General features: G+C 35.5%; 1 protein-coding gene across 5 annotated transcripts in view; it reads right to left on the bottom strand.

The window, feature by feature from the left end:
* Positions 1 to 26,714, bottom strand: part of KCNT2 (potassium sodium-activated channel subfamily T member 2) — a 344,381-nt gene that overhangs the window by 214,816 nt on the left and 102,851 nt on the right. For all 5 annotated transcript variants that reach the window (XM_032872884.1, XM_032872885.1, XM_032872886.1 and 2 more), the window contains exons 4-6: positions 10,681 to 10,729; positions 8,162 to 8,221; positions 1,316 to 1,390 (exon numbers count right to left, since the gene is read on the bottom strand). In XM_032872884.1, the coding sequence (XP_032728775.1) occupies positions 1,316 to 1,390; positions 8,162 to 8,221; positions 10,681 to 10,729 (184 nt within the window). The remainder of the gene's footprint in view (positions 1 to 1,315; positions 1,391 to 8,161; positions 8,222 to 10,680; positions 10,730 to 26,714) is intronic.

Below are 26,714 nucleotides of genomic sequence, written 5' to 3'. Positions count from 1 at the left end.
AAAAAAATGAGCTCTGCTGAATGTTAGCTATAACTATGGTAATTCTATCATTAATCTTTCATTGTGACAGTTTATAATAGACATCACCTCTTTCTTCCCTACAGCTCAAGGGGGAAAGTAGGAATAAGGAGGGAGAGAAGGCTTTCCCTTTTCATAACATTACCACTTACTCTCTTCAGATTCAAACATTTTAAGTGACATTGGGAACCATATTCAATTGGATTATATTTACTTAGCCTGTCATTTAATCTAGTTCCAGTTGTTCCTCTAGATAAATCACTCAAATTAAAATAATTGTCAGAAATAAGCAACCACTTAAAATAGTATTTGCTTATTTTCATAATTTTCCAAATAAAGTTCAAAGGAAGTGTTAGAAAGCATATCCCCAACAGACATTATCATAACTCTATGAAATACAGATTAAGACCTAATTTTGCAATGGGAAAGTGTTTGTTACATACTTATGGGGCTGCAATTGAGCAGGATCATTGTAGAATTGGTATTCCACAGTACTCTGATAAAGAAGCAAATTGCTAATTGTCTGGCTGTTGGCAACTTTCTTATTAATGGGAGAATTGGACTTAGTAAATATTGTGTTTAAGCTAGAAATAAATATACGCTCAGTATGAAAAACTTTTATCAATACTTCATTTCTATTTTTTTTTTAATTTGGGTATAGGTGACATACAATGTTATATGAGTTTCAGGTGTACAACTTAGTAATTTCACAAGTTTATACATCATGCCATGTTCACCGCAAGGGTAGCTACCATCTGTCCTATGATATCACTACTACAATATCATTGATTATATTCCTTAAGTTATGACTTTTATTGCCATGGCATTCATTTCATAACTGGGCCTGTATCCCCACTCCCTTGCACCAAATTGGGTGCAATTTGCCCAACCCCCAACTCCCTTCCCTCTGGCAACCAACAGTTCTCTGTACTTATAGGTCTGATTTTTTTTTTCTTGTTAATTTCTACTATTTTTTTAAATTCTGCAATATACACAAGAAATGGAGTGATTAATTTCTACTCTATCTAGATAATATTAACACCTATTCACATGGCAATCCAGAGCATATATGTCTAAAAAAGTATTTTATTTTGTTATTGCACTAAATAACATTTGTTTTCATTTAATTTCATAATCCAGTTATCCAACTGATTTTACTATTTATTTTTAATACCATGATCCTAACCAAAGCCTAAAATCATTTATTGGAGCTAATGTATTACTTATTAGTATTTAGATTTAGAGACTTAAGTCTAATGACAAAATTATTTATTTTAAAGATGCTTTTAGGACTTACTGATATAATGAAGGGAACCGCATTAATTATTTCCAAGATGAAGGGTATTCGTAAAATCTGTTCCCAGATGTTTCCCTTCCAAGAAAGAATAAATAAAAATGAAAGTCAATTATACTGAATCCCATTAAAGGGGGAAAAAGACAGCACTCAGAATTTCTCTAGCAAGGATGCTTACATTAACAGAATACCAAATCATTACATAAAAATGTAGCAATAACTTTTAAAGAGTATTTTTCTCAATATAATTGTACTCTTTCAATTTTTTGGTAAGTTTAAGAAGTAGAACAAACATTTATAGTAAGTCTGGAATATTGCACACAACACATTTTGATCATATAATATTTCATGGAAGAAAACTTACTAGTAAAAATACCCATAATAAAGACGGTACAGAATCAGTAAAAAGTGATTCAATCTTAATTTTTTTACTACATGAGTTATATTCACAAACTATAAAGTATGTTAAATAGCTTGTAAATACATACATTTGTTAACGTTCATTGGTATTAACATTGTTTCTATGTTAAAACTTAAAGGAAGGACTTTTTCAATCATTTAGATTCTAATCATCCAACCCAGATAGTACAACAGTATTCATTAAAACTGGTGACGTAATTTGTGGGTCCTAATGCAAAATGAAAATTCAGGGCTTCTTATTAACAAATTATGAACAATTTCCAGAAGATGACAGGAGAATATTAAAATAAGCACAAGCCCTGGAGGGGAGGGGGGTCAGAGGGATGGGGTGGCTGGGTGATGGACATTGGGGAGGGTATGTGCTATGGTGCATTTTATGAATTGTGTAAGGCTGATGAATCACAGACCTGTACCTCTGAAATACATGTTAATAAAAAAAAATAAGCACAGGCCTTTCTAAAGGTATAGCCGTGTGCAAATGCATACTACACAGTCATGAAGTTGTGTCTGATATAAACAGGTTAATCACTGACACTTTCTTAAATGGTATCCAATGGGGGGGGGGGGGGGGGGAAGAAAAAGAAAAAAAGAAAAAACTCAGAACTCCCTAAAGCAGTTTATTCTTCTTTGAAGAGATCTCCATATTAGAAAAGCAATTTGAAATCTGGGTCCCTGTATTTTCCAGTCATTTTATAACACTGGCTTCAAAGTTAGGAACTTTTCTTAATTTTCCTTGAGGTCCCAAAGGCTTCAAATATTACAGTAATAGAAGATACTACCACATTACAAAGCAAGGTTCTAGACTGGCTAATAATCATGAACTCAAATATTAGGCAATAAGTTTTGCTGTATGTCATTCTTCACCATCTCCAGGCTATCCAGAAAGTGGTAGGGGGAACAGGAGGAAGAAATGCAAGCAACGAGTAACCCTCTGTACTGACATATTAGTGATGCTTTTGTGCTTCCTCAAGAGAACCACTTTGGGAGCTTGGCTCACACATAGAGACTGTATTTGGCTCATGCCCGAGACATCTAAACATGAAGAGACAACAGTGCAATGAGAAAAGAAGGCTGAAACAAGAGCAAGCCACAATGACGCCAATTCTAGGACAAAGGTACTTGTTTTCTGGGAACCAAACGAGACTCTAAAGAATAAAATCTATGGCCATTTTAAAGGAGTTTACACTCGGCACAGCGGTGTGCCTGAAGGCGAAACAAGACTTCAACAGCTGGTGGACTTCAGAGGTCCACGGCTTGGGTCACAGCCTTAGCGGCCAACCAGAGGCACTGAAGCATCCGAGGAGCACCAGGCAAAGGTCTGCAGAAGACCACAGCGGCCCTACTTGTGTCTGTCATGCAGAGCAACCCAACACGAGACTCTCTACTTGTGCCAGTTCGGCACCTTGATTCCAGATGGTGACTTGACTTCACTCCCTGTGCCTCCTCAGCCCCAGAGGGACCAGGATCAGCAACATTAAATAAGAAAGGAAGTGGGAATGACAGATAACCTCACAAGGATTCCCCGTCCCAAGCAGGTCTGAGCCAAGGTTAAGCTGAAGTCTTGGAGTGAATGAAAATTTTAAATGTTTATATGTATTGAGCATAATTTCTAAAATACTAAACTGAAATTTGCCTTGTGATTGGAAACTACAAATGTTCTGGGACCTTGACAACATATCATCTGACCAGCATGGATCAGGAGGCTGTGTGGATTTGGAAAAGTGTCTGAAGACTAAAGACCTTTCCTACTTGTGCTAAGTCAAGTTGGTTCAATAAAGCAGTTATGACTGATTTGGGGTGTGCATGTTAAATTACCATTTCATTCACCAGTTTTTTTGTCTTGTTTTGTTTTGTTTTGTTTTGTTTTACTGAATGTTTAACATTTGGCTTATTTCATCCTTGGTGTGTTTTTACTGGTGATTGTACCTCTCTCTTTGGTGTTAATGACAGTTGCTGGGGAAAAGACAGATGTGACCAACAAGAGAAGGAAGGGTGTGGAAACAGTTACCACTGGTGATATGTCAGCATATCTCTATTAATGCACAGCAAGGTTAATATTAGTTTTCTTAACTATGAGATACTGTTTGGACAACTTTAGTTCATAGTAAACAAAAATGTTATATATCTCTGATGACTCTCTTCATTTCCTTTTGTAATACATCAATTTTATTTCATGGATTTTTTTTCTCAAACAATTAAGAGTCTCATAAGTGTTATCTGACTTAATCTGGTTAATTTCTGATTTATCTTCTATATTAAAGCCAAAAGATTTTTTCTAAAATGCCACTACCAACATAATAATATCCAAACTATTCCTTGGATTATATGAAGGCTCATAATCTGGACTCTGGTTACTGGTCTTTTTGTATCTATTATACTTTTATTTCCATCTTGAATCCAGCCACAGATTCATCCATACTGAATTTTATACAGTTCTATGAATAAGTTAGGCTATTTCATACTTTTATAACTCTGCTCACACTTCTCCTACTGCTTGGAATGCCCCACTCCCTATGCCTTTACCACTAATCTCCTGGATAAGTGTTAATAACATGTTACAGAACTGCTTGTTTCCTTGCCTGTTAGGGCTTAAGAAGTATGTTAATGCATAAATTAGGGACTCCTGAATGGTTCAGTCTGTTAGCATCTGCCTTTGGCTCAGGTCACAATCCCAGGGTTCTGGGATCGAGCCCCACGCTAAACTCCCTGCTCAGCAAAGAGACTGTTTTCTCTCTTTGTTGCTCCCCCTGCTTGTGTTCTCTTGCTCTCTCTGCCAAATAAATAAATAAAATCTTTAAAAAAAGAGAGAGAGAAGAAAAATAATTTCTTAGCTTTATCTGTTTTAAGTGTGTAGAACTACGTTTCTCTTATGGAATTCAATAAAGTATAAATAAACATTAATCCAACCATTTTACAACATTTGGTATGGACCTAACTTTCCTTAATCAATAAAAATGCAGGAAAATAGATACTTTTCTAAAATGTATCAGGCTTTATTTTTATCATGAATAAAAATGGAAGTTGTAACTATTATCTATGTACCTCTAAAACGCACTCAAAAAACTATAAGATGTATGGTAATATTGTTGTTAGACCAAGATGTACCCAGGAACTTTTTAAAAACACTTTCTTCTTCAATATTAAAAATACCTGTATGGGCGTCTGTGTGGCTCAGTCGGTTAAGTGACTGCCTTCAGCTCAGGTCATGTTTCTGGAGTCTCTGGATCAAGTCCTACTTTGGGCTCCCAGCTCCACAGGGAGTCTGCTTCTCCCTCTGACCTTCTACCCTCTCATGGTCTCTCTTATTGCTCTCTCTCTCAAATAAATAAATAAAATCTTAAAAAAAAAAAAATACCTGTATGTAAAGACGAAACTAAAAAGACTGATAACCTATCTTCTTTTAGTGAATTTAAAATAGTGTAGTAACCCTAAGGTAGTCTTATTTTGTATCTCTAAATATAAACTGAAAAATAATCAGATTCACCATTTCCATGGCACCAGAAGCAAAATCACCAGTATTGGGGCACCTGGGTGGCTCAGTCCATTAAGCAACCAACTCTTGATTTCCGATGGCTTGGGTCATGACCTCAAGGTCATGGTGCTCCGTGGGGAGTCTGTTTGTGCCTCTCCTTTCCCCTCTGCCCCTAGTCCCATTCTCACTCACACCCTTGCGCTCTCTCTCTCTCTCTCTAAAAATAAATAAAATCTTAGGGGGAAAAAAAGAAGAAGAACAAGAAGAAGAATCACCAGTATCTATGGGTGTCTGGGAGTCCTAGTCAATTCCTTTGTTCTTTGCCAGAAAGGAGCCCATCATGTGTTAAAATTTCAAAACTGTTGCTTTTTATAAAGTGATTATAGAAAAAAGAACTGTAGATTTAACAGAAGCCTTCTAGGTATGTTGGATTTTTGTTTGCAGAATTTTGGAAATTATGCTGGGGTTTGTTTTCGTTTCCTTTTGATTTAATGAATGTGTGTGTATAAATAGAGTTCTATTTTGAAAGCAGTTGATAAAGACATAGAGGATATTTATGGTAACAGAAGAATAAGAACTTTACTGCTGGGCGATCCCGTGGTTGTTCTGCCAAGGAGCTATAAACATGAATGGAATGATGATTTAAGTACAGACCTGCACTTCTGTAGGATGGAGGATTCAATAAGTTGATGTCAGGGATTTTTAAATCATTATCTGCTAACCTCTACATGCACTTGATAGAGTTTTTGCTCATTTAAAATTCTTTTTATTCATTGTTTTTGTTTTTCGAAACCTGCAGTCTCCACGATTGTTTAAACTGTTCTGTTAAGGATTAAGTCATCATGCTTATTGTAGAATGCTTAACTTCAAGAATTATAAAGTGCTTACAGGTTACTGTATTAAATTTGCTTTTCAATATTATATATATGTATATAATATATACAATATGCACATTATCTGCATATACATGTAAACAAATATAAAAATAAATATTGATTTGCTATTAACGTTGATAGTTTAGAACCTAACGTATCAAAGAACAATATTAGAATGTATATAGTTGCTAATGCACTATCTATTTCTGTGTACCTCTCTATAATTTTTCTCAAAAATCTAATTTGAAGAAAAAATCTAATTTCAGAGGAGGAGCTCATTGAGTTTCTGCTATCCAAATTTGCCTTAATTATAAACCATAAATAGCTACCAATTACTTAATTTATTCATCCTTACTTTGTGTAAAACTTGCTTCATCTATCATTTTTTTTTTTTTTTAGTCCTTTCTACCTAGTTTCTCTAAAGGATGCAGATCTTTTCCATCATTGGGCAATCCTCTCTGCCTCATTTGACCACATCTAGGGTAGTGACCCAGTTAATCAACATTCTTCATTTCTCACTTTTACTCCTAATTGTATACCATTGAAATTGGTTTCATACAAGTGAATAACAAATGATTTCCAAAGTCTTTCTACCTTTCTTTTTATGTCTCTGCGTTCCCTGATTACTCTGTCCTTCTTTCAACAACCATAATGAAGCATCTCCATCAAAGGAGCCTTAGCTTCGCCGTTGGTTATTATCCCATACTTAAGACACTTACATGCTTCTTTCACCATCTCTGTGAAAATGACCTCCACATCTTAAATGTCTCTTCCCTGCATGTTCCAGATTCTCATTTTTAGTTGTCCACATGTCATGTCTACCTATCTATCCATAAGCTCCTCAAATTCACTATTTCCAAAACTGTTTCCATTATTATATCTATCTTGACTCCAATCTGATTTTTTCTTGGTGTAAATTTTCTAAGTTTTATTGCCATGATCCCAGTCATTTGAATTTAGAAAATGTTAAAGTGATGTTTGATCGTGGCTTTTCCTCAACTTTCTCAACCGATTGGTTGATGATTTCTTTATATTTCATCTTGCATCAACTCTGTCTATTCTATTGACCCAGCCAAAAACTCATTCCCAGTTTTCCTTCCTATAATTGTGTCTTAATTTAGCACATGGCTCTCAGTCTCTCTGACCTGTGCTGCACAGATGTTCTGAACTAATACTCTTAAAACTTAATTACAATTATAGAACTCTCATGTTCAACATTCTCCATCAAATTCCCATTATATGTTGTTATACAAGGCTCTCACAATATTGTGCCAAATTTTCCCAACCAATATTTTCCCAAATGCCCCCAAATTCTGCCTAAACTTCTATATTATTCTTCCAATTTTATATGCACATTACTTCTTTTATGCCTTTGCTAATTCTATAAATCCCTAGTGTCTTGTCTTTTCATCTTTCCTTATTGAAATCACTGATTCAAGGATTCTGCTCTGCTTAAATCAGTCAAATATTTTCTTTTCATCATATGATAAGATATCTCTCTACCCCCATGGGACTTGATTTGCTCCTCACAGGAAGTACCTACTGTTCTGTTTTGTATTATTATTATTTGTATTTTGTATCTGCATAATTTTTTCCTGCTTATCCCCCTTTCTAGATGGAAACTCACTGAGAAAAGAACAATGCACAGTATGGAGCTCTTCATCAAATATGGACTCAATAAATATTTGTTAAATTGTGTTAGCCAGACACAGCCTCACCAAAAATTAAATAATTCATTAAAATAATGCCTAGCAGACATGCTTTTGTTCCCTCAATATCTTTGTCTACAGATCAGGAAAAGAGGTTAAGAACAATTAAAAGCAAGACCATTCCATTTGCTTGCCTCACATAAGCATTATATAATAGGTAAGTTAAGTACAGGAATTAGTGAAATATTTTAAGCCATCAAGGAAAACATTATTATACTACAGATTTTTATCACATACCACAGAGGCCCAAAATAATTAAAGAGGTTTAAGACGAACTTGCTTTACCCCAGGGTATAAATTATAAATAGAGGAATACTGGGTTATGCTAGTAATGTGTTCTATCAGCCAAAAACTTCCAATTAAAATAACTTACCTTATAACTGAGATAACCAAGTAGTATTGTTTCAAACAGACTTATCAATGCCACTGAAACCTGAAAAAAAAAAGTACCTTAATGAGAAAATGCAGTAAAATTTTAAAAATATATTCATGATTGTAATACTATTAACTTTATAAATATGGACATATATGTGTGTATGTATGCATATATCTGTATAATATACAGATATAAACATAAGGAGGTATTATGTGGCACTCTAACTTCTATATACAGGTGACAGGTTGCAAGCCATTCCCAACACTACAGGTTAGTTTTATATTTCTAATACTCCTTAATAAATACTTTTATTATCTCAAATATAAATGTGGAATTAGAATAGTCAGACTGGCTGGAGTTTACATGGTATGTAGAGAATAGGTTCTTTTGTGTGTGTTCCTAATATGCATAATCACACACAACTGCACCACCACAAACACTACCCTCTCCCAGCAACACCTCCACCACCTCTACAACATCTATCAATGACAGCAGTTCCTTTCAGAAAATAAAAGAATGTAAGCTTCAACTTGAGAGATACATTCTTTCCTGTCACCCACCTCAAACAACCAAAAAAAAAAAAAAACAGCAACATCCTTGAACACTAAATAAAATAGTCCACATCAACAGTTCAAGATACGTCCAGATTTTATTTGAATGGATTTCATAACCAATTCCTCTTTCACAGCTGGAAGAGCATGTCCTGGACAAGCTTCCACCTTTCTCTACATTCTCTGTTACATATACAATTTCTGCTGCTGAACTACCAAAAGGCTATAACTGCAACAGAAAAGGTAACTAGAAAAAATATCCAAATTATTTTGTACTAAGTACTTTCAGCACTTTGGAGTAGATGAATAGAAGCAAAATAAGCAAGCATAAACAAGAAATTACTCTAATAACAAATATATTGATTTAAAGATTTTGCGGTTTAAGACTATCTGCATAAGAAAGGCAGATACCCTGGAGTTTCAAATTTTAACTCCTATTGGAATGAAAACTTTGATTTAAGTGAATATTAAAACAGAAGTACAATAAAAAAGCATATGAATGCATGGCAATACAAGTAAAATATATTCAGAAGTACATATGGAAGCCAGGCATTGTTCTGATATAAAATGCACACCTCTTAAATGTTCTCCACAAGTCCTTTAAATCATAATCATCCATGCTTTTTTTCTATAAGTAGTGTTAGATGGTCTTTAGAACATTTGTAGCATGGATTACTCAAAATCCTATTTGAAAATGAACATTATTATTATTATTATTGTAAAATATCATTATCAGATAAAAGCAATTTGAAAATGTATTTGAAGGCCATATATGACTATTCTTAAAAATATTAACTTACTTTAAAAGTGTATCTCACTGAAGAATAATATAGGAATCAAGCTAGAGATTAAAAGACTACATTTTTAGTGAACAGTTAAATATTTGAAAAAGTATTTGTACTTAATGACACTGCAATGAAAATCAGTACGAAAAAAATTAAATGCAACTTGACTTCAAAAAAAAGTATGAAATATCGAGACAGTAAAAACTTGATTTCATAGTTATAAACACAATGCATACATAGTTAAAATAATCCATTATAACATTTAAAATGTACAGACTTCACAATCCTAATGACTAAAAAACAAACCAAACTCTTGATTTTAAAGTATTTTAAAGGCTGTTTATACACAGTCGGTTTTAGAGTCTTTCCATTACTTCCAAGATTCAACTGTCTTCCAATCTGTAATTTTTGGCCTTTTTATCTCAGTGACTGTACTCTTTAAAGAACTTTTACTTTTGAAAAATAACAAAGTAAAAAGTATCTGTAGGAGAGAGACAAGAGTACATGTAAAGGAAAGAAATGGGAACATGTAAAAAGTTTGCTGGGCGTAAAATTCAACAGAAAAGGAACAAAGAAGAGGTATAGAGGACTCTAGGGAACACCCCAACAATATAATTCAGACATGTTCCCTCTCATTTCTTACTCTTTCCTCAGGACTCCTTTTATGCCAGAACATATTTTTCCTTTTATTTACACAATTATCTGTTTAGGGACCAAGCTCTTGCTATTGGTTATATGAGCCATCCATTCACTTGTTTATGCACTTGATAATTATTTACTGAGATTCTACCATGTTCCAGACACTGTAGATAACAGTAAAAGAGCAAACACGGTTATGGGCTTTTAATGAATTTTTCAAGGATTGTATAAAATGAATACCTAGAGTCATTTTGAGAACTTGTGGTGCCTTAATACACTGATTTACTCTGTTTTTCTCCATACCCTCAAAAACTTTCTGAAGTCTAATCCTGATCAGAAGGAAATTCTCAAAAGGTAGAATGCAGGGCTCAGGCAAACACAAGGATAGGGAAAAAAAACATCTGTCCAAGACATGCATCAAGATAAATTAAGCAATAAAACAAATTCAGTTTTAATATCAATAGTTTTCTCTCCAACAGTATTTCTCTATGAAATATGAACAAAACCAGAAGTAGAGGGGTAGAACAAAATTGTACATAACCTGTAAGCCCCATAAAGGTAGACTTCTGTTCACCCAAAAGATATGAGACCTATAAAAAATGATAAGATATTAGTTTTTAAAAACATGAAAAATGCATTCATCTTAAAATTTTGATTGAAGTTAGAAATATCTAAATACTACTGCATTAAAAGGCAATAAAATCTCAAAATTGAAATTAGAAAAGTTTTATATTGTTTCTGTTTTCTTTTTGATAATATTCACTTCTATTCGAGGAATAGAAAATGGTTTATTTCTAAACCATTTGTAATTTCGTTTTTATTCTCATGTTAATAAAGGAAAAAAACATAATGGACTCTTATCTAAGGAATGATTATGGCAAGGTAGAAAAACTTCAAATCCTTTACTAGTCAATGCTCCACTGAAAAGTCACTTAAGAGTCTTCCACAAACTCAAAAGATTTTGTTATTTTTAACACTGTTAATATTTGGGGAATACAAAGTCAACAGCATAAATAATCAGAATAAAGTGAGTAACTCATAGAGCACATTAACATTTCAGATCTGGGTTTGTATAAAACAGTATGCCACCAAGAATATCCGTAACTAAGGTTAGCATAACCCATTATGTGGGACAGAGTGACTGTCCTTAAATATCTGCTAAAAATCATATCATCTCTGATGTTAAAAATTGTTTATACTCTGTGAAAAAACACCATATACTTCTAATATAGCCACTAGTTATATATATTTTTAAGTATGTTCCACGGCCAATGTAGAGTTGAACTTACTACCCCATCATCAAGTCAATGTTCTCCTGACTGAGCCAGCCAGTTGCCTCCACTAGTTACAATTTTTAACTCCTTATACCCTACTCTTGCCTACATTATTTTGTTTACAGCTAATTAATGAAAGGTCATTCACAGCAATATAATCTATTTATTAGATGATGAGAATAGTTATATTATGTTGCCAAAAAAAGCAAATAAAAAAATTACAAGACAGAACAAAGCCTAGTCACTCTTTAAAGCTATTAAGTATTAGAAGAGTCCCATAAAGTATCAAGTGTATTTTTAAATATTTAAGTTATTTTTTTGGTAATATGTTAAATAATAACAAAGAGCAATAAACTTTTCAAAATTCTAGTTTTAAAAAGAATTGCAAACTTTAAAATAATATTCAAAGAAACTACCTACTGCCTTAAACCGAAGTACTGTGTAATTCCAGAATGTCACATCTACTATCTACTATCTACTATCAGACAACTGATCTCTTCAACTGATCCAAACCAAACCTATGACCTTTCTCTCAAAAACTGGTCCTCTCCATTTTGTACCTCTCAGCAAATGGCACCAAATTCCACCAAGTCTGGTTACCCAAAAACTTAGGTATCATCTTAGATTCTTTCCTCTCCCGTGTTTGCAAATACAAAAATGTGATGCAAATGACATCAATCATCAAATCTTTTCAATTCTTACCACCAAATATCTGTAGAATGCATCTACCTCTCTTCATCTCTACTACCACAACCACTTCAACCAATCTACCATTTTTTTGCAAATGGGATTCTTGCAAAAACCCACCAACTAGGAACCTACACTTCTTTTTGCCTTCTACATTTTTCCTCCAAATTACAAATACACAGGTTCTTTCTAAATGTGATTTAGATCACATCACCCCTCTGTGTATTGGCCCTACACTTTTGTCAGGATAAAGACCAAAACTCTTAAATGGCATTCTTAAACTTACTCAATCGTGACATGACCCTTCCTATCTCAGCCTTTTCTATAGGAACTCTTCCCTTATCCTAGAGCTCTCAGCTCAACTCTCTCTCAGGAAAACCTTCCTTGAAGCAGCCAATCAATCAACAATCAACGTAGTCAACTAGTCTCTTAGGCAATCTCACTCACCACACCTCTTCTGCCATTTATGTAGGTCATAACTTTACATTTATTTGCGTATATATTTCCTTAATATTTGTCTTCTCATTAAACTGCAAGTTTCCTTAAGATGAGACAATATGTCTATTTTCCTCACCATTATAATCCCAATGTCTTTATGAGCACACACCTATAGTAAGTAAGGCATCAATATAAACAAATAGATGATGCCATAAAGGGAAAAATATGGCTGATGAGTTCAGCAATACTGTCCTGTCCAAAACACATCTCTTAAATTCTCAATGACAAGATATGTAACGAGGGATATGGACATTTTTCATAGATCAAAATTATATGCTATAAAAATTACTAAATAACTAAGTAAATAGCAATCTCTGGAAAATTATAAAATACATTGTGAATCAAAAGTTTAAGAGCATTTTCGAAGAGAAATTAATACTTAATATGGAGGTACTAAAGCTAGGTATCAAATAAATAGCATTTTCTTTGGACTGGGATGTTATTCTATTTTGATAGGTCTTGAAATACCACAGGTTCTTAAATTTGAATAAAACTTTAAAGAAAAGCTGTTTCTTAGACAAGACTATGTCATGTGAAATAGGTTTCATAATCCTTAAAAATATTTCTGCAAAACTCTAATATATAAATTGCAGGGTGAAGTAAGCTCTCCAATGGAAAGTCATCTTTTCCATGAGTTGACTAAGTACTAAATTGGGTAAATACATAGAAGAATAATGTATAAATTCTAGTAAAAAGCTAGTGCCCAAACTCTTTTAATAAAATGAACTTATCATGAAAAAAGAATGTAGGGTCTGATCTGCACATTTCTAGATCATCTCCAAAACATATGAGACAGAATGCTGAAACGGGCAACCAGAACATAATTCCAAATGCAGCGTCAATCCCGCCTGACAAAAATGCATTAGGAAGAAAGAATAGCTATACAGGAATATTTACCGTAGCAGGAAAGGAAATGGAAGAGAATTAAAGTAGCCTCATCATCAACAATAGAAAAAATATGAAAATGAGAAAAAAAGTCATTGAAAAGACGATGCTCATAATATTGACCTAACTATATCACTATGGGCATGTTATGTACATGTATTGACACAAAGAGAATTTACAAAAGATTGGGCATCAAAATACTGAAAGTACTTATGTCCAGATACTGATATTTTAGGCAATTTTACCACCTTTTCTTGCCATAGGTATTCATACAGTAATAATCATGAACCAAGTATAAAATCCTGAAAAATAAAATAAGTTTTGCTTTTGTTTATTAGAAAAATAAAACAACAAAAGCAAACATAAAAACCAAGTTCAGTCAGACTGAACTAGGTTTATTGATAAAATCCATCTTTGAAGCATCGTTGTGAAAACTGGAAGAACCATATCAAACCATGGAAGTTACAGCAAAAGTTAACTATAGAAAGTTAGTGACCTGTAGCCTCAGCCACGTTTCACAGCATGATTATTTCTGGTTTTTCCAAAAGATAAGGACATAGCTGTTAAAAAATACCAGAGAAGCTTTAGCAGCTGAGGCAGAAGTCCAGGGGTAAATATGTTAACCAAAGGAATAAAGCATTTGCTAAATACATGAAAGTCATAAGGTAAATATGTGGGGCATAATTCATATGAAAGGACCTGCGACTCACAAACTTGAGATGAATGCAGATTGATAGCTCTCCAAGAAAACAAATGCAGCTTGTATAATTTATTGACAAAAGTAGAATACCCTAAACTAGGGTGGAAATGATAAAACTCCCCTAAGCATAACAAATACTGAAAACCGAGTCCTAGGTATGGTACTAGACCCACATCTCAAAGACATGTAAAATTTAATGTATGTCAGTGGGGCACCTGGGTGACTCAGTGGGTTAAGCATCTGCCTTCTGCTTAGGACATGATCTAGGGTTCCTGGGATCAGCTCAGCAGGAAGTTTGCGTCTCCTTCTCCCTCTGCCCCGCCACCTTGTTCGTGCTTGCACTCATTCTCTCTCTCTCTCCCCCTTACTTTCTTTTTCAAATAAATAAAATCTTTAAAAAAAAAAAAAAAAGTGTGTGTCCGAAACCAAGGAGACCACAATACTGATGCATAGTAGAGTCTTGACAATACATTAGGAAGATTTTTTAACAACTGATTCTTTTCAAAACACTAGATATACTTCATACCAGGTTAGACAGTCAACTGTGAGGAGTATCATAGGGAGGACTAAAGGCTGACTCTTTGAGAGACTGGACTTTAAGAGCCTTTCCATCATATGTGCACGGACTGAAGCTTTCTATCAACACTCCTCTCCCTTCTCCATGGTATAGAGTTGAGTGCAAAAAGGCACTCTTCAGCTAAAGGCTACATTTCTCAGCCTTTGTGTGAAAGTATGGTGATATGACTGATTCTCACATGAGATCTGAGAATAAAATGCAAGTAAAAGTGATGCTAGTCATTTGTTGCCAATAGTTTCAAGAAGTATATATATATACTTCGCCATGCTCTCTTTACCTTTCCCAAAGCTGTTTGCAAAGGATGCTTATGTCTTAGACAGCACATAGACACAAAATAGGAGTGGTTTTCATACATAGTAATGTACTTACCATGTTACAGAGTGTGTGCATGCATGTATGTGTCACCAAACAGAGAAAAGATCTACAGTAAAAACACCAACATTAGACTCCAGTAAACAAAAAGTTCTTTCAAATTTTTGATATTATATGTTAGAGCACTTGGTGCTATTTTAATCTATACTGTAGCAAATATACATGAGAGAAGAGAAGGTCTGCATTATAACATTCCTTCTGATAAGTCATCAAATATTAAAAGATATTGTGGGAGTGCCTACGTGGCTCAGTCAGTTAAGCATCTCACTTCCATTCAGGTCATGATCTCAGGATCCCAGAGGGAGTGGAGCCCCCAAGTCCGTTGGGCTCTGTCCTCAGCAGGGAGTCTGCTTTTCCTTTTCCATCTGCCCCTCCCCCACACTTGTGTGTCCATGCACTCTCTCTCTCTCTCTCTCAAATAAATAAAATCTTTAAAAATATATATAAATAAAAGATATTGTCAAAATTTATTTCTCTTTTAATAACTATTACCCTAAAGAAAAAAATAATCTTTAAAATGTTAATGTCACCTGAACACATTTGTTGCTCTACTAGGCACTGATTTTCAATGTAAATCCAAATGCTATACAATATAAGTACGTTCATGTGCTTCTTACCGTGTCTCTATTACTTGATGTTAAAAACTAACAATCACTTCCACAAATTTTAAAGTGCAAGGGGATACATTCGTTCTGACACACGGTGAAGAACTGTAAGCACCAGCAGGCAATGAGTCAACGCCAATGGTTCATCTCTCAGTGAAATTCATAAGCAACATGCCAGAGGTGTGTTTCCTTTGCTAATGTCTTTAAATCATTTACTACAAACTGTGTACATCAGAGTTTGTCATTTGTGCAATTTCATACATTAACTATTTTTTTCATATCCTCAGTCTGTCCATACTTGCAACATTTTCCTAATAGTTTTGACTGTAAAGGGACTTAAAAATAAAGCAAAGCAGTACAAAATATCCACAGCTTTATTACGTCAGAAGCTCTAATTAAATAAATCTTTTTTGCTGAATTAGCCTCATTATTTTAAAATAGAGCCTGTGCCCATAAAGGCCACTTCTGTTTTTCATTAACCAATACTGCATTGACAATGGGAACTGAACAGAACATTGTATTCAAAATGGAGCCATAAGTTATGTTATTATGTTTTTTAATTGCAGTAATCTGGTTTTTCAAATGTATATCCTCTATAATTATGGCTAAATATTCTCAGTAATATGACACAGCAGTTAATTGTAGGAAACTTTGTTCCTCTTAATGTTTTTCAAATAATATAATTTTACTGTGCCATCATCCCCCAATGCCCTTTCACCCTTGGAGAAATTCTATCATGTCTCATTTATGATTTTCAGTTCTCTCTAATGTACACTTTATTTATAAATCACCAAGTTTTAATAATTATTCTGGTATGTGTTTAGAAAGAAGTGTAGCATGAACCATTTTTAATAATACATAGACAGAAAAATGTAATAAATGTAATATGTGTTGGCATCTCTAGCCAGTGGTCTTCAATCATCTTGATTGTGCAACACTTGCAATAAAACTGCCGGACACAATTTCTTTAATTCAACAACATTCACTGACCCACCAAGTCCTACACTAAGTATGAGAGCTACAGAGGCAAACAGAACATGGTCCTTGCCCTCCATAAGCATGTAGAGAAAGCAGAGAGGTAAATATTAAAATCAAGGGCAGTAAGTTAAGTGTTGGGACAGAAGTATGTGGGGGAGGCTAAGAGAATCCAGAGGCCATTCTTAACCCAGAAATTAGGCTATAATCATGACATTAGCTAAGAATTTCAGATAAGGGGGCACCTAGGTAGCTCAGTGGGTTAAAGCCTATGCCTTCGGCTCAGGTCATGATCCCAGAGTTCTAGGATCGAGCCCCACATCGGGCTCTCTGCTCTGCAGGGAGCCTGCTTCCTCCTCTCTCTCTCTGCCTGCCTCTCTGCCTACTTGTGATCTCTGTCAAATAAATAAATAAAAATCTTAAAGAAAAAAAAAGAAAAGAATTTCAGATAAGGTATTATCCAAGAAAGTATTACCCTGAAGGTCCAGAAATCCTGAGGCAAGTTAAAGCAGTGGGTAGTGAGGAACAAAAATGGAAGACAGATATCAAGAAGACAGAGTAAAATATTCCAAGGCCCAAAGACAATGGAGAGTAGAATATGTATAAGTGGCTTCAGGTAGGTCAGAATGGCTGGACAGCACGTTGGGGAGGTGAAGCAAGCAGAGGTCAGATGATAAAGTACCTTCATTTACTCAGTTATTCACTCACTCATTTAATTATTAATATTGAGCATCGAATTTGTGCCAAGTTCTGAGGATTCAGACAACCTGTGCCCTCACAGGCTAACCGATAGAATACCATGGAATACCCAGGAAACAAAACAAGCAAGTAAAGTACATACAATATACAAAAAACATACAGGCAATGGAGAAAAGTTAAAAGGGAAAAGAAAAAAGTATTCGAAGGAGTCTTGTGAGGAGAATACAATTTTAAACAGGATATTTAGGTAAAGCTTCTCTGAAAATACAATTCTGAGTAAGATCTGAGGAAGTGTTCCTTATGTTAGCTGATGGAAGAGAATTCCAGACAGAGGGAACGGCAGGTATGAAGGCCCTGAGCCAGGACTGTGGCTGGTATATTCCAGAAGCAGAGAAGAGGCCAATGTGGCTGGAGCAAGATGGGTGGGAGAGGAAGAGGAGGAGGTGAAGATACTGAGAAACAGGAGTTCTCACAGGCCAATAAGCGCCACAGCATTCAGAGCACAGCCGTGTAAAGATCTGACTTAGACATTAAAGAAACACTGGCTGCTATATTAAGAATAAACCGAAGGGGAGCAAAGGCAGAATTAGCAGGACTAATTAGGAGGGCTACTGCAGTACCCAGGTGACAGAAGGTGGCTTGTGCCAGGATGGCAGCACTGAGAAGTGGTTGTATGCTGGATAGATCTTGAAAGTAGAAATGACAGAATTTTCTAAGGGGTTTGCATATGCTGCAGAGTGTGAGACCAAAAGAGAAGTTAAGAATAACTCTAAAGCATTTGGCCTGAGCAACTGTTAGGTTGGAATTTGGTTCAGCAGAAATGTGGAAAGCTGAGAGTAGAACAGGGTTGGGGGAAGGACAGAGTTGTCACATGTTGAGATGTGACAGAGCACAGAAGAAGTGGAGTGGAGCATGGCAAGTTTGAAATGCCTATTAAACATCCAAGTAGAGAGGATGAATATGCAGTTTGAATGGGGGGAGTGGGAAGGTTCTGGCTTCCTGTGGTCAAGGACTTAACCAGGGATGAAAGTCATAAAAAATTTAGAGCTGGGGCACCTGGGTAGCTCATTTGGTGAAGAAGCAGATTCCTTAATTCTGGCTCAGGTCATGATCTCGGGGTCCTGAAATCCCCACATCTAGCTCTACACTCAGCAAAGAGTCTGCTGGAGGTTCTCTCTCTCCCTTTACTTTTGCCCCTCCAGCTGCTTGTGCTGTCTCTTGCCCTCTCTCTCAAATAAATACATAAGTAAATCTTTCTTTTTTTAAGATTTTATATATTTATTTGAGAGAGAGAGCGTCAGAGAGAACATGAGAGGGGAAAAGGCCAGAGGGAGAAGCAGACTCCCCACGTGGTCGGGAGCCCGATGTGGGACTCAAACCTAGGACTCTGGGATCATGACCCGGGCCGAAAGCAGTGGCTTAACCAACTGAGACACCCAGGTGCCCCTACATAAGTAAATCTTAAAAAAAAAAAAAAAAAAAAAAAGATTACTGCTGAAGGCCTCAAAGCAAAGGGCAAATATGAAAAACTTTCTGCTTCTCTGTATGTAAGGCAGGAATAATAAGATTAAGTGTATATTGAAAGAAATAACATAAATAAAATAACTAGTCCAATGCCAGAAAATAGCAAGAACTCCAAAATATGCAACCTTTCATAGGTTGAAAATTCCCTGAGGGTGGTGAACATTCCTTTTCTTAGTTATATTTTGACTCATAGCAATGTAAATATATAACAAGTATTCAATAAATATATAGCAAAATAGCCATAATTATATTTCATTAAATGAATTAAAATTTTATAAAGAATTACCACGTAAATAATTACAGAATAAAATTTCACTTGTTAATCTTTAATAAATAAGAATAATTTTCATTGTCTAAATGAAGAGTAACCAATTCATTTAAATGTATATTATCCATCACCATCCATTTTACTTGGATCTTTTTTATTTCTTAATTTTCTTAGGGCAAACCTCCACATGCAAAAATAACTACAAAAGTTAACCATTAAACTTGTCTTCTGCTATGAAAATTATTTTAAATTTAATAGGCTGGACAGGAACCTAAGGTGGTGATGAGTTAAAAATTATGACACAGCTATTTCCCTTACCTACTGCTTCCACCAAAGGATAGAACCTAAGATGGGAAGCCTATAAATGAACAGAAATGCAATTTAGTAAAAGCAACATGATAAGGAATGTAAAAATAAGATAAAATAAGCCAACAAATCATTTAACTCAAATAAGATAAAGAGCTACCCAAGTTGTATCTGAGACTTAAGATAGACGTGCATCCCAATAAATGCTGGAGTGTTTCAAAAGTCATAACCAGATTTTTTTTGTTGTTGTTTTGTTTTGGGCTTTTGTTTTTTGGTTATTTTTAGATTTCACATATCACTTTTTTTTTTTTTAAGATTTTACTTATTTATTTATTTGTCAGAGAGGAGAGAGAGAGAGAGCACACAAGCAGGCAGAGGTTGAGAGAGAAGCAGACTCCCTGCCGAGCAAGGAGCCCGATGCGGGACTCGATCCCAGGACCCTGAGATCATAACCCGAGCCGAAGGCAGCGGCTTAACCCACGGAGCCATCCAGGCATCCCTCACATATCACTTTTTAACTTATTTCACTTAGCATAATGCTCTCATGGAATCTCTTAAAAAAAAAAAAAAAAAAACTAACATTCCAGTACAACTAGAAATACTTATAAAGCTGGTATACATGAGTATACCGGGTGTCTGGGTGGCTCAATCAGTTAAGCGTTTGCCTTCAGCTCAGGTTGTGACCCCAGGGTCCTGGGATCGAGCCCCATGTCGGGCCCTCTGCTCAGTGGAGAGCCTGCTTCTCCTTCTCCAGCTCTGCCCTGGCTTGTTTTCCCTCTCTTGCTCTCTCTCTCTGTCATTAAAAGAGTATACTTTTCTGAAGTGTATGTAAATCAAGAAAAGAAAGGTATGCGGGTTTTTACAGAGATTAATCCCATATTAAACAACTACTTAGAGTGCTCTTGTTAGCAATAAAAATCATACGGGTTGGTGTCCAGTATTAACATTGGATAAATAGACAATAAAAGAAGAGATGTTTATTTTTCAAAAAGAGTGTTATTTTTCTTTCCTTTTTTTTTTTTGAGTTTATTTCTTTAAATAATCTCTTTTTCTAGCATGGGGCTCAATAGTTACATACTCTTCTGACTTAGTCAGCTAGATACCACAAGAAGATATGTTTAAAAAAGAACTTATAAGGATTATGTTCATTTATTAATTGAAAACCAGATCAATTTAATTGTGACAAACCCCTAAAACATCCTAAAGAAAATAAATTCCATAGAACACATTTTAATTTGCATTAAAATTATAATGCAAAGAGAAGGAATTAAGATGGTGGAGAAGTAGGGGGACCCTGGGCTTCCCTCCTCCCTCAAACACAGCTGTATTGAAGTCAGATCACTTGGAACACCCAGGAAATCCCTCTGAGGACTGGGAGAAGTTGGTCCCAGTTAGAGGGGACACAAATGGTCACAGTTGGAGGGAGACAGCTTGCCAGGTGCATGGAAGTAAATTGGGTAAGAAAAAAACTGCAGTTTCATGGAAGGGAGGGAACCCTTTCTACAGAGAGAGAAAAGGGAGAGAAAGAAAGAGACTGAGAGTGCAACATTGAGTTCACACAAGATGAACATCTCTTTGGAACATGGACTGGGAACAGGGTTTCTGAGTGTCACAGGTTTTTTGCAAACAGTATGTGGAGCTCAAACTTAGGTTGTGGAAGTGCATGACTTTTGCAAGAGTAGAGCTGTGGAATGCAATCCTAGGGAGAAGGAGGGCACTGGCCCCGGAGAGCACAATATTGTGTAGGGATTTCCTGGGTCACACCAGAAAAAAACATTCCCCTTCCTGTAGTACATTTGTCCTCTCCAAGGACAAAAGACCCTGTAGGTACCAGCAAATAGCCTTTCAACAGCAAGGGACAGAGGCCTGTGCAGAGGATGGATAACCTAGTTGTTGGTTTTGCTATGCTACACCAAAGATTCTGCATGCTGTGCAAGCATGGGACTGTTTTTCTGGGACAAAGCACACCAGACATAGCACAGCAAGTTTCTGCACTGGAAGGGGGGTGGGGAGGGGGTCCCTGCAATGCCAGGTCCTTTCAGATTTGGAGTTTTGAATCCCAGCTATGAACCAAAGATAAAATGTATGCGGAGTGTGGTACCAGGCACTGACCTCACTACTCTGTGAAGGCTTCCTGAACAGCAGGGAGTGTGGGATCCCCTTTCTGGGACAACAGAGTAACACAGCACCTTTTTCTCCCTCACCATCAACATGTGGAACTTCAGAGAGCAACACAATGGGCCCCAGTGGAGGTGGAACATGCTTACACTAAACCCCATCTCCACCCAAATCCTGTGCCCAGCAAGTGCATATTTCCTGGGGTAGGTCTGACTCTGAGCCAGCACAGGAGGCCTCTCCCCCAGATTATCACCCACAGGAAGCACCACATATGCATCAATCTACTGATCACAGGGTGCTTCAAAGCATCACCTGTGTTTCTAGTGGAAATAAGACCGGGCTTTACCTTCCCCCCCCCCCTCTGGCATCAGGCTTATAGTTTTTTGTTTGTTTGTTGTTTTTTGTTGTTGTTATTGTTGTTGTTGTTGTCCCCCCCATTTCCTTTTCTCTCTCTCTCTCTTTTTATCATTTTTTTTCTTTTTTTTCCAGACTTATGACATCTAAAGGTCCAAACATTTCCCCACTACAAACAAGGAGGAACTGTGCAGAGGACTGACCAGTGGAATAGAGCAGACAAACTGCAATAGCAGAGTGCAAATGCATATACCAGAAACACTTTCTGAAGTGCCAGACCCTGAACAGTGTATGACCCCTTTTTAATGTAGAATTGATCTCAGGTGCAGAAAACATAACTAGCTTTCAAAACACACAAAATATAGAAACTTAGCCAAAATAACAAGACAGAAGAATTCTCCCCAAAATAAAGGTCAAGAAGAAATCACAGCCAGAGACTTAGTCAAAACATACATACACAATATATCTGAACAAGAATTTAGAACAACATTCATAAACTACTAGATGGACTTGAAAAAAGCATAGAAGATACCAGAGAAACCCTTGCTGCAGAGATAATAGATCTAAAAAATTGTAAGGCTGAAATTAAAAATATGGTGTAACTGAAATGCAGAACTGACTGGCTATAGTCACAATGAGAATGGAAGGAGCTGTGGAGAGAATACAGAAGATAAAACTACAGAAAATAATAAATTTGAAAAGAAGAAGGGAAGAAAACTCTTAACTCATGAAGGTGACTTAAGGAATTCAGAGATTTATTAAGTGAAATAATATCTGTATCACAGGACCCCTGGAAGAAAAAGAGTGGGAAAAGGGGGCAGAAGATTTACTTGAACAAATTATACCTGAGAACTTCCTTAATCTGGGGAAGGAAACAGGCATTCAAGTCCAAGATGCACAGAACACTCTCCTCAAAATCAACAAAAACAGGTCAACACCACAACAAATCATAGTGAAACTTGCAAAATACAAAGATAAAGAGAAAATTCTGAAAGCAGCTAAGAATAAAAGGTCCTTACCCTACAAGGGAAGACACATAAGGTTAGCAACAGACCTGTCCACTGAAACTTGACAGGCCAGAAGAAAGTGGCAGGAAATATTTAACATGCTAAATGAGAAAAATATGCAGCCAGGAATATTTTGTCCATCATGGCTGTCATTCAGAATAGAAGGAGAGGTAAAGAGTTCACAAGACAAGCAAAAACTAAAGGAGTTCATGAACACTAAATCAGCTCTGAAAGAAATATTAAAGGAGACCCTTTGAATGGGAAAGAAAATCTAAAAGTAACAAAGAATAGAAAGGAACAGAGACAATATACAGGAACACTGACATTACAGGTAATACAATGGCATTAAATTCATATCTCTCAATAATTACTCAGTATGTAAATGGACTAAAGCTCTAATTAAAAAACATACTGTATCAGAATGGATTAAAAAACTCAACATGCTGCTTAAAAGAGACTCATTTTAGACCCAAAGACACTTCCAGATTAAAAGTAAGGGGTTAGAGAACCATTTATAATACCAATGGACATCAAAAGAAAGCTTCAATATCCATACTTATATATCAGAAAAACTAGATTTTAAACCAAAGACTGTAATAAGAGATGAAGAGGGGCACAATATCATATAAATGGGGTCTATCCAACAAGATCTAACAATTGTAAATATTTATGTCACCAATTTGGGAGTAGCCAAATAAATAAGTCAATTAATAACAAACTTAAAGAAACTCATTAATAATAAACATGCAATAATAATAGGCGACTTTAACACCTCACTCTCAGCAATGGAGAGATCATCTAAGCAGAACATCAACAACAAAAAACTGATACACTGGACCAGATGGACTTAACAGGTATCAGAGTTTTCAGCCTAAAGCAGCAGAATACACATTCTTTTTGAGTACACATGTAATATTCTGCAGAATAGATGACATAACATATTAGGTTACAAATCAGGCCTTAAACACTACAAAAAGATTGAGATCATACCATGCATATTTTCAGACCATATTCCTATGAAACTTAAAGTCACCTGTAAGAAAAAATTTGGAAAGACCACAAATATATGGAGATGAAAGAATATCCTACTAAAGAATCAATGTGTCAACCAGGAAATTAAAGAAAATTTTTTAAAAATGCATGGAAGCAAATGAAAATGAAAATACCACAGTTCAAAAACCTTTGGGACGCAGCAAATGCAGTCCTAAGAGGTAAGAATATAACAACACAAGCCTTCTTCAAGAAGCAGTAAAGGTCTCAAATATATAACCTAAAGCTCCTTACATTTAAAGGAGTTGGGAAAACAGCAGCAAATAAAGTCTAAATTCAGCAGAAGAGAAATAATAAAGATTAATGATACAAAAATCAAAAAAAACAAAAAACAAAAAACAGTACAACACATCAACAGAAACTAGGAGCTTGTTCTTTAAAAGAATTAACAAAATTAATAAACCCCAAAGAAGACTTAACAAAAAGAAAAGAGAAAGGACTCAAATAAATAAAATCATAAATGAAAAGGGGGGATCACAAAAACACCTCAAAATACAAACAATTAGAATATTAGGAACAATTATACATCAACAAATTAGGCAACTGGAAGAAATGAATAAATTCCTATAAACATATAACTACCAAAACTGAGTCTGAAAGAAAGAGAAAATCTGAACAAACCATAACTAGCAAAGAAATTGAACCAGTAATCAAAAATCTCCCCAAAAACAATTGTCCAGGACCAGATCGCTTCCCAGGGGAATTCTACCAAACATTTAAAGACTTAATACCTATTCTTCTGTTTCGAAACTGTTCCAAAAAATAGAACTGCAAGGAAAACTTCTAAACTGATTCTATGAGGGCAGCATTACCTTGATTCCAAAACCAGACAAAGACCCCACTAAAAAGGATAATCACAGACCAATATCTTTAATGAACATGGAAGCAAAAATTCTCAACACGATACTAGCTAATTGAATTCCAATAGCACATTAAAAGGATTATTCACTACAACCAGGTGGAATTTATTCCAGGGCTTCAAGGGTGGTTCAATAGCTGCAAATCGGTCAAGTTGATACATCACATTAATAAAAGAAAGAATAAGAACCAGATGATTCTCTCAATAGATGTAGAAAAAGCATTTGATAAAATACAGCATCATTTCTTGATAAAAATCCTCAAGAAAGTAAGGATAGAGGGAACATACCTTAAAATCATAAAGGCCATATATGAAAGATGCACAGCTAACATCATCCTCAATGGGGGATAATGGAGAACTTTTCCTATAAGGTCAGGAACACAACAAGGATGTCCACTCTCACCACTGTTGTTCAACATAGTAATGGAAGTCCTAGACCCAGCAATCACACAACAAAAAGAAATAAAAGGCATCCAAATCGACAAGGAAGAAGTCAAACTTTCACTTGTCGCAGACAACATGATACTTTATGTAGAAAACCCAAAACACTACACTAAAAAATTTCTAGACTAATACTGGAATTTGTCAACATTGTAGGATATAAAATCAACACAGAATTCTGTTGCATTTCTATATACCAATAATGAAGCATCAGAAAGAGAAATCAAGGAATGGATCTCATTTACAATTGCACCAAAAACCATAAGATATCTAGGAATAAACCTAACCAAAGAGGTAAATGATCTGTACTCTAAAACTATAGAACACTGATGAAACAAACTGAGGAAGGAACAAAGAAATGGAAAAACATTCCATGCTCACGGATTGGAGGAACAAATATTGTTAAAATGTCTATGCTACCCAAAGCAATCTACACATTCAGCAATTCATATCAAAATAAGACCAGCATTTTTCACAGACTAGAACAAACAATTCTAAAATTTGTAAAGGACCCCAAGAAAGACCCCAAACAGCCAAAGGAATCTTGAAAAAGAGAAGCAAGTCTGAAGGGATCACAATTCCGGACTTCATGATGTATTAGAAAGCTATAGTCATCAAGAGTGTGTGGTACTAGCACAAAAACTGACACATAGATTGATGGAACAGAACAGAGAACCCAGAAATGGACCCTCAACTCTATGGTCAACTCATCTTTAACAAAGCAGGAAAGAATGTCCAATGGAAAAAAGACAGTCTCTTCAACAAATGGTGGTGGGAAAATTGGTCAGCCACATGCAGAAGAATGAAACTGACCACTTTCTTAAACCATACACAAAAATAAATTCAAAATGGATGAAAGACCTAAATGTGAGACAGGAAACCATCAAAATCCTAGAAGAGAACACAGGGAGCAAGTTCTTTGACCTCAGCCACAGCAACAGCTTCAAAGGCCAGGGAAACAATAGCAACAATGAACTATTGGTATTTCATCAAGATAAAAAGCTTCTGCAGAGCAAAATAAATAATCAACAAAACTGAATGGGAGAAGATATTCGTAAACAAGTTATCAGATAAAGGGCTAGTTTCCAAAATCTATAAAGAACTCATCAAACCCAACACCGAAAAAATTAAAAATCCAGTCAAGAAATGGGCAGAAGACATGAACAGACATTTATCCAAAGAAGACATATAAATGACTAACAGACACATGAAAAAATGCTCAACATCACTTAGCATCATGGAGATACAAATCAAAACCACAATGAGATGACAAATTGCACTACAGATATTTATCCAAAGGATACAAAATAATGATTTAAAAGGGCCCATGCACCCCAATGATTATAGCAGCACTATCCACAATAGCCAAAATACAG

This window comes from Lontra canadensis, unplaced genomic scaffold (assembly GCF_010015895.1).
Source record: "Lontra canadensis isolate GAN:19392208 unplaced genomic scaffold, GSC_riverotter_1.0 scaffold46, whole genome shotgun sequence".
In the NCBI taxonomy this organism is placed as follows: domain Eukaryota; kingdom Metazoa; phylum Chordata; class Mammalia; order Carnivora; family Mustelidae; genus Lontra; species Lontra canadensis.
The sequence above is the reverse complement of the archived record's forward strand: the minus strand, read 5'-3'. Positions and strand labels throughout refer to the sequence as shown.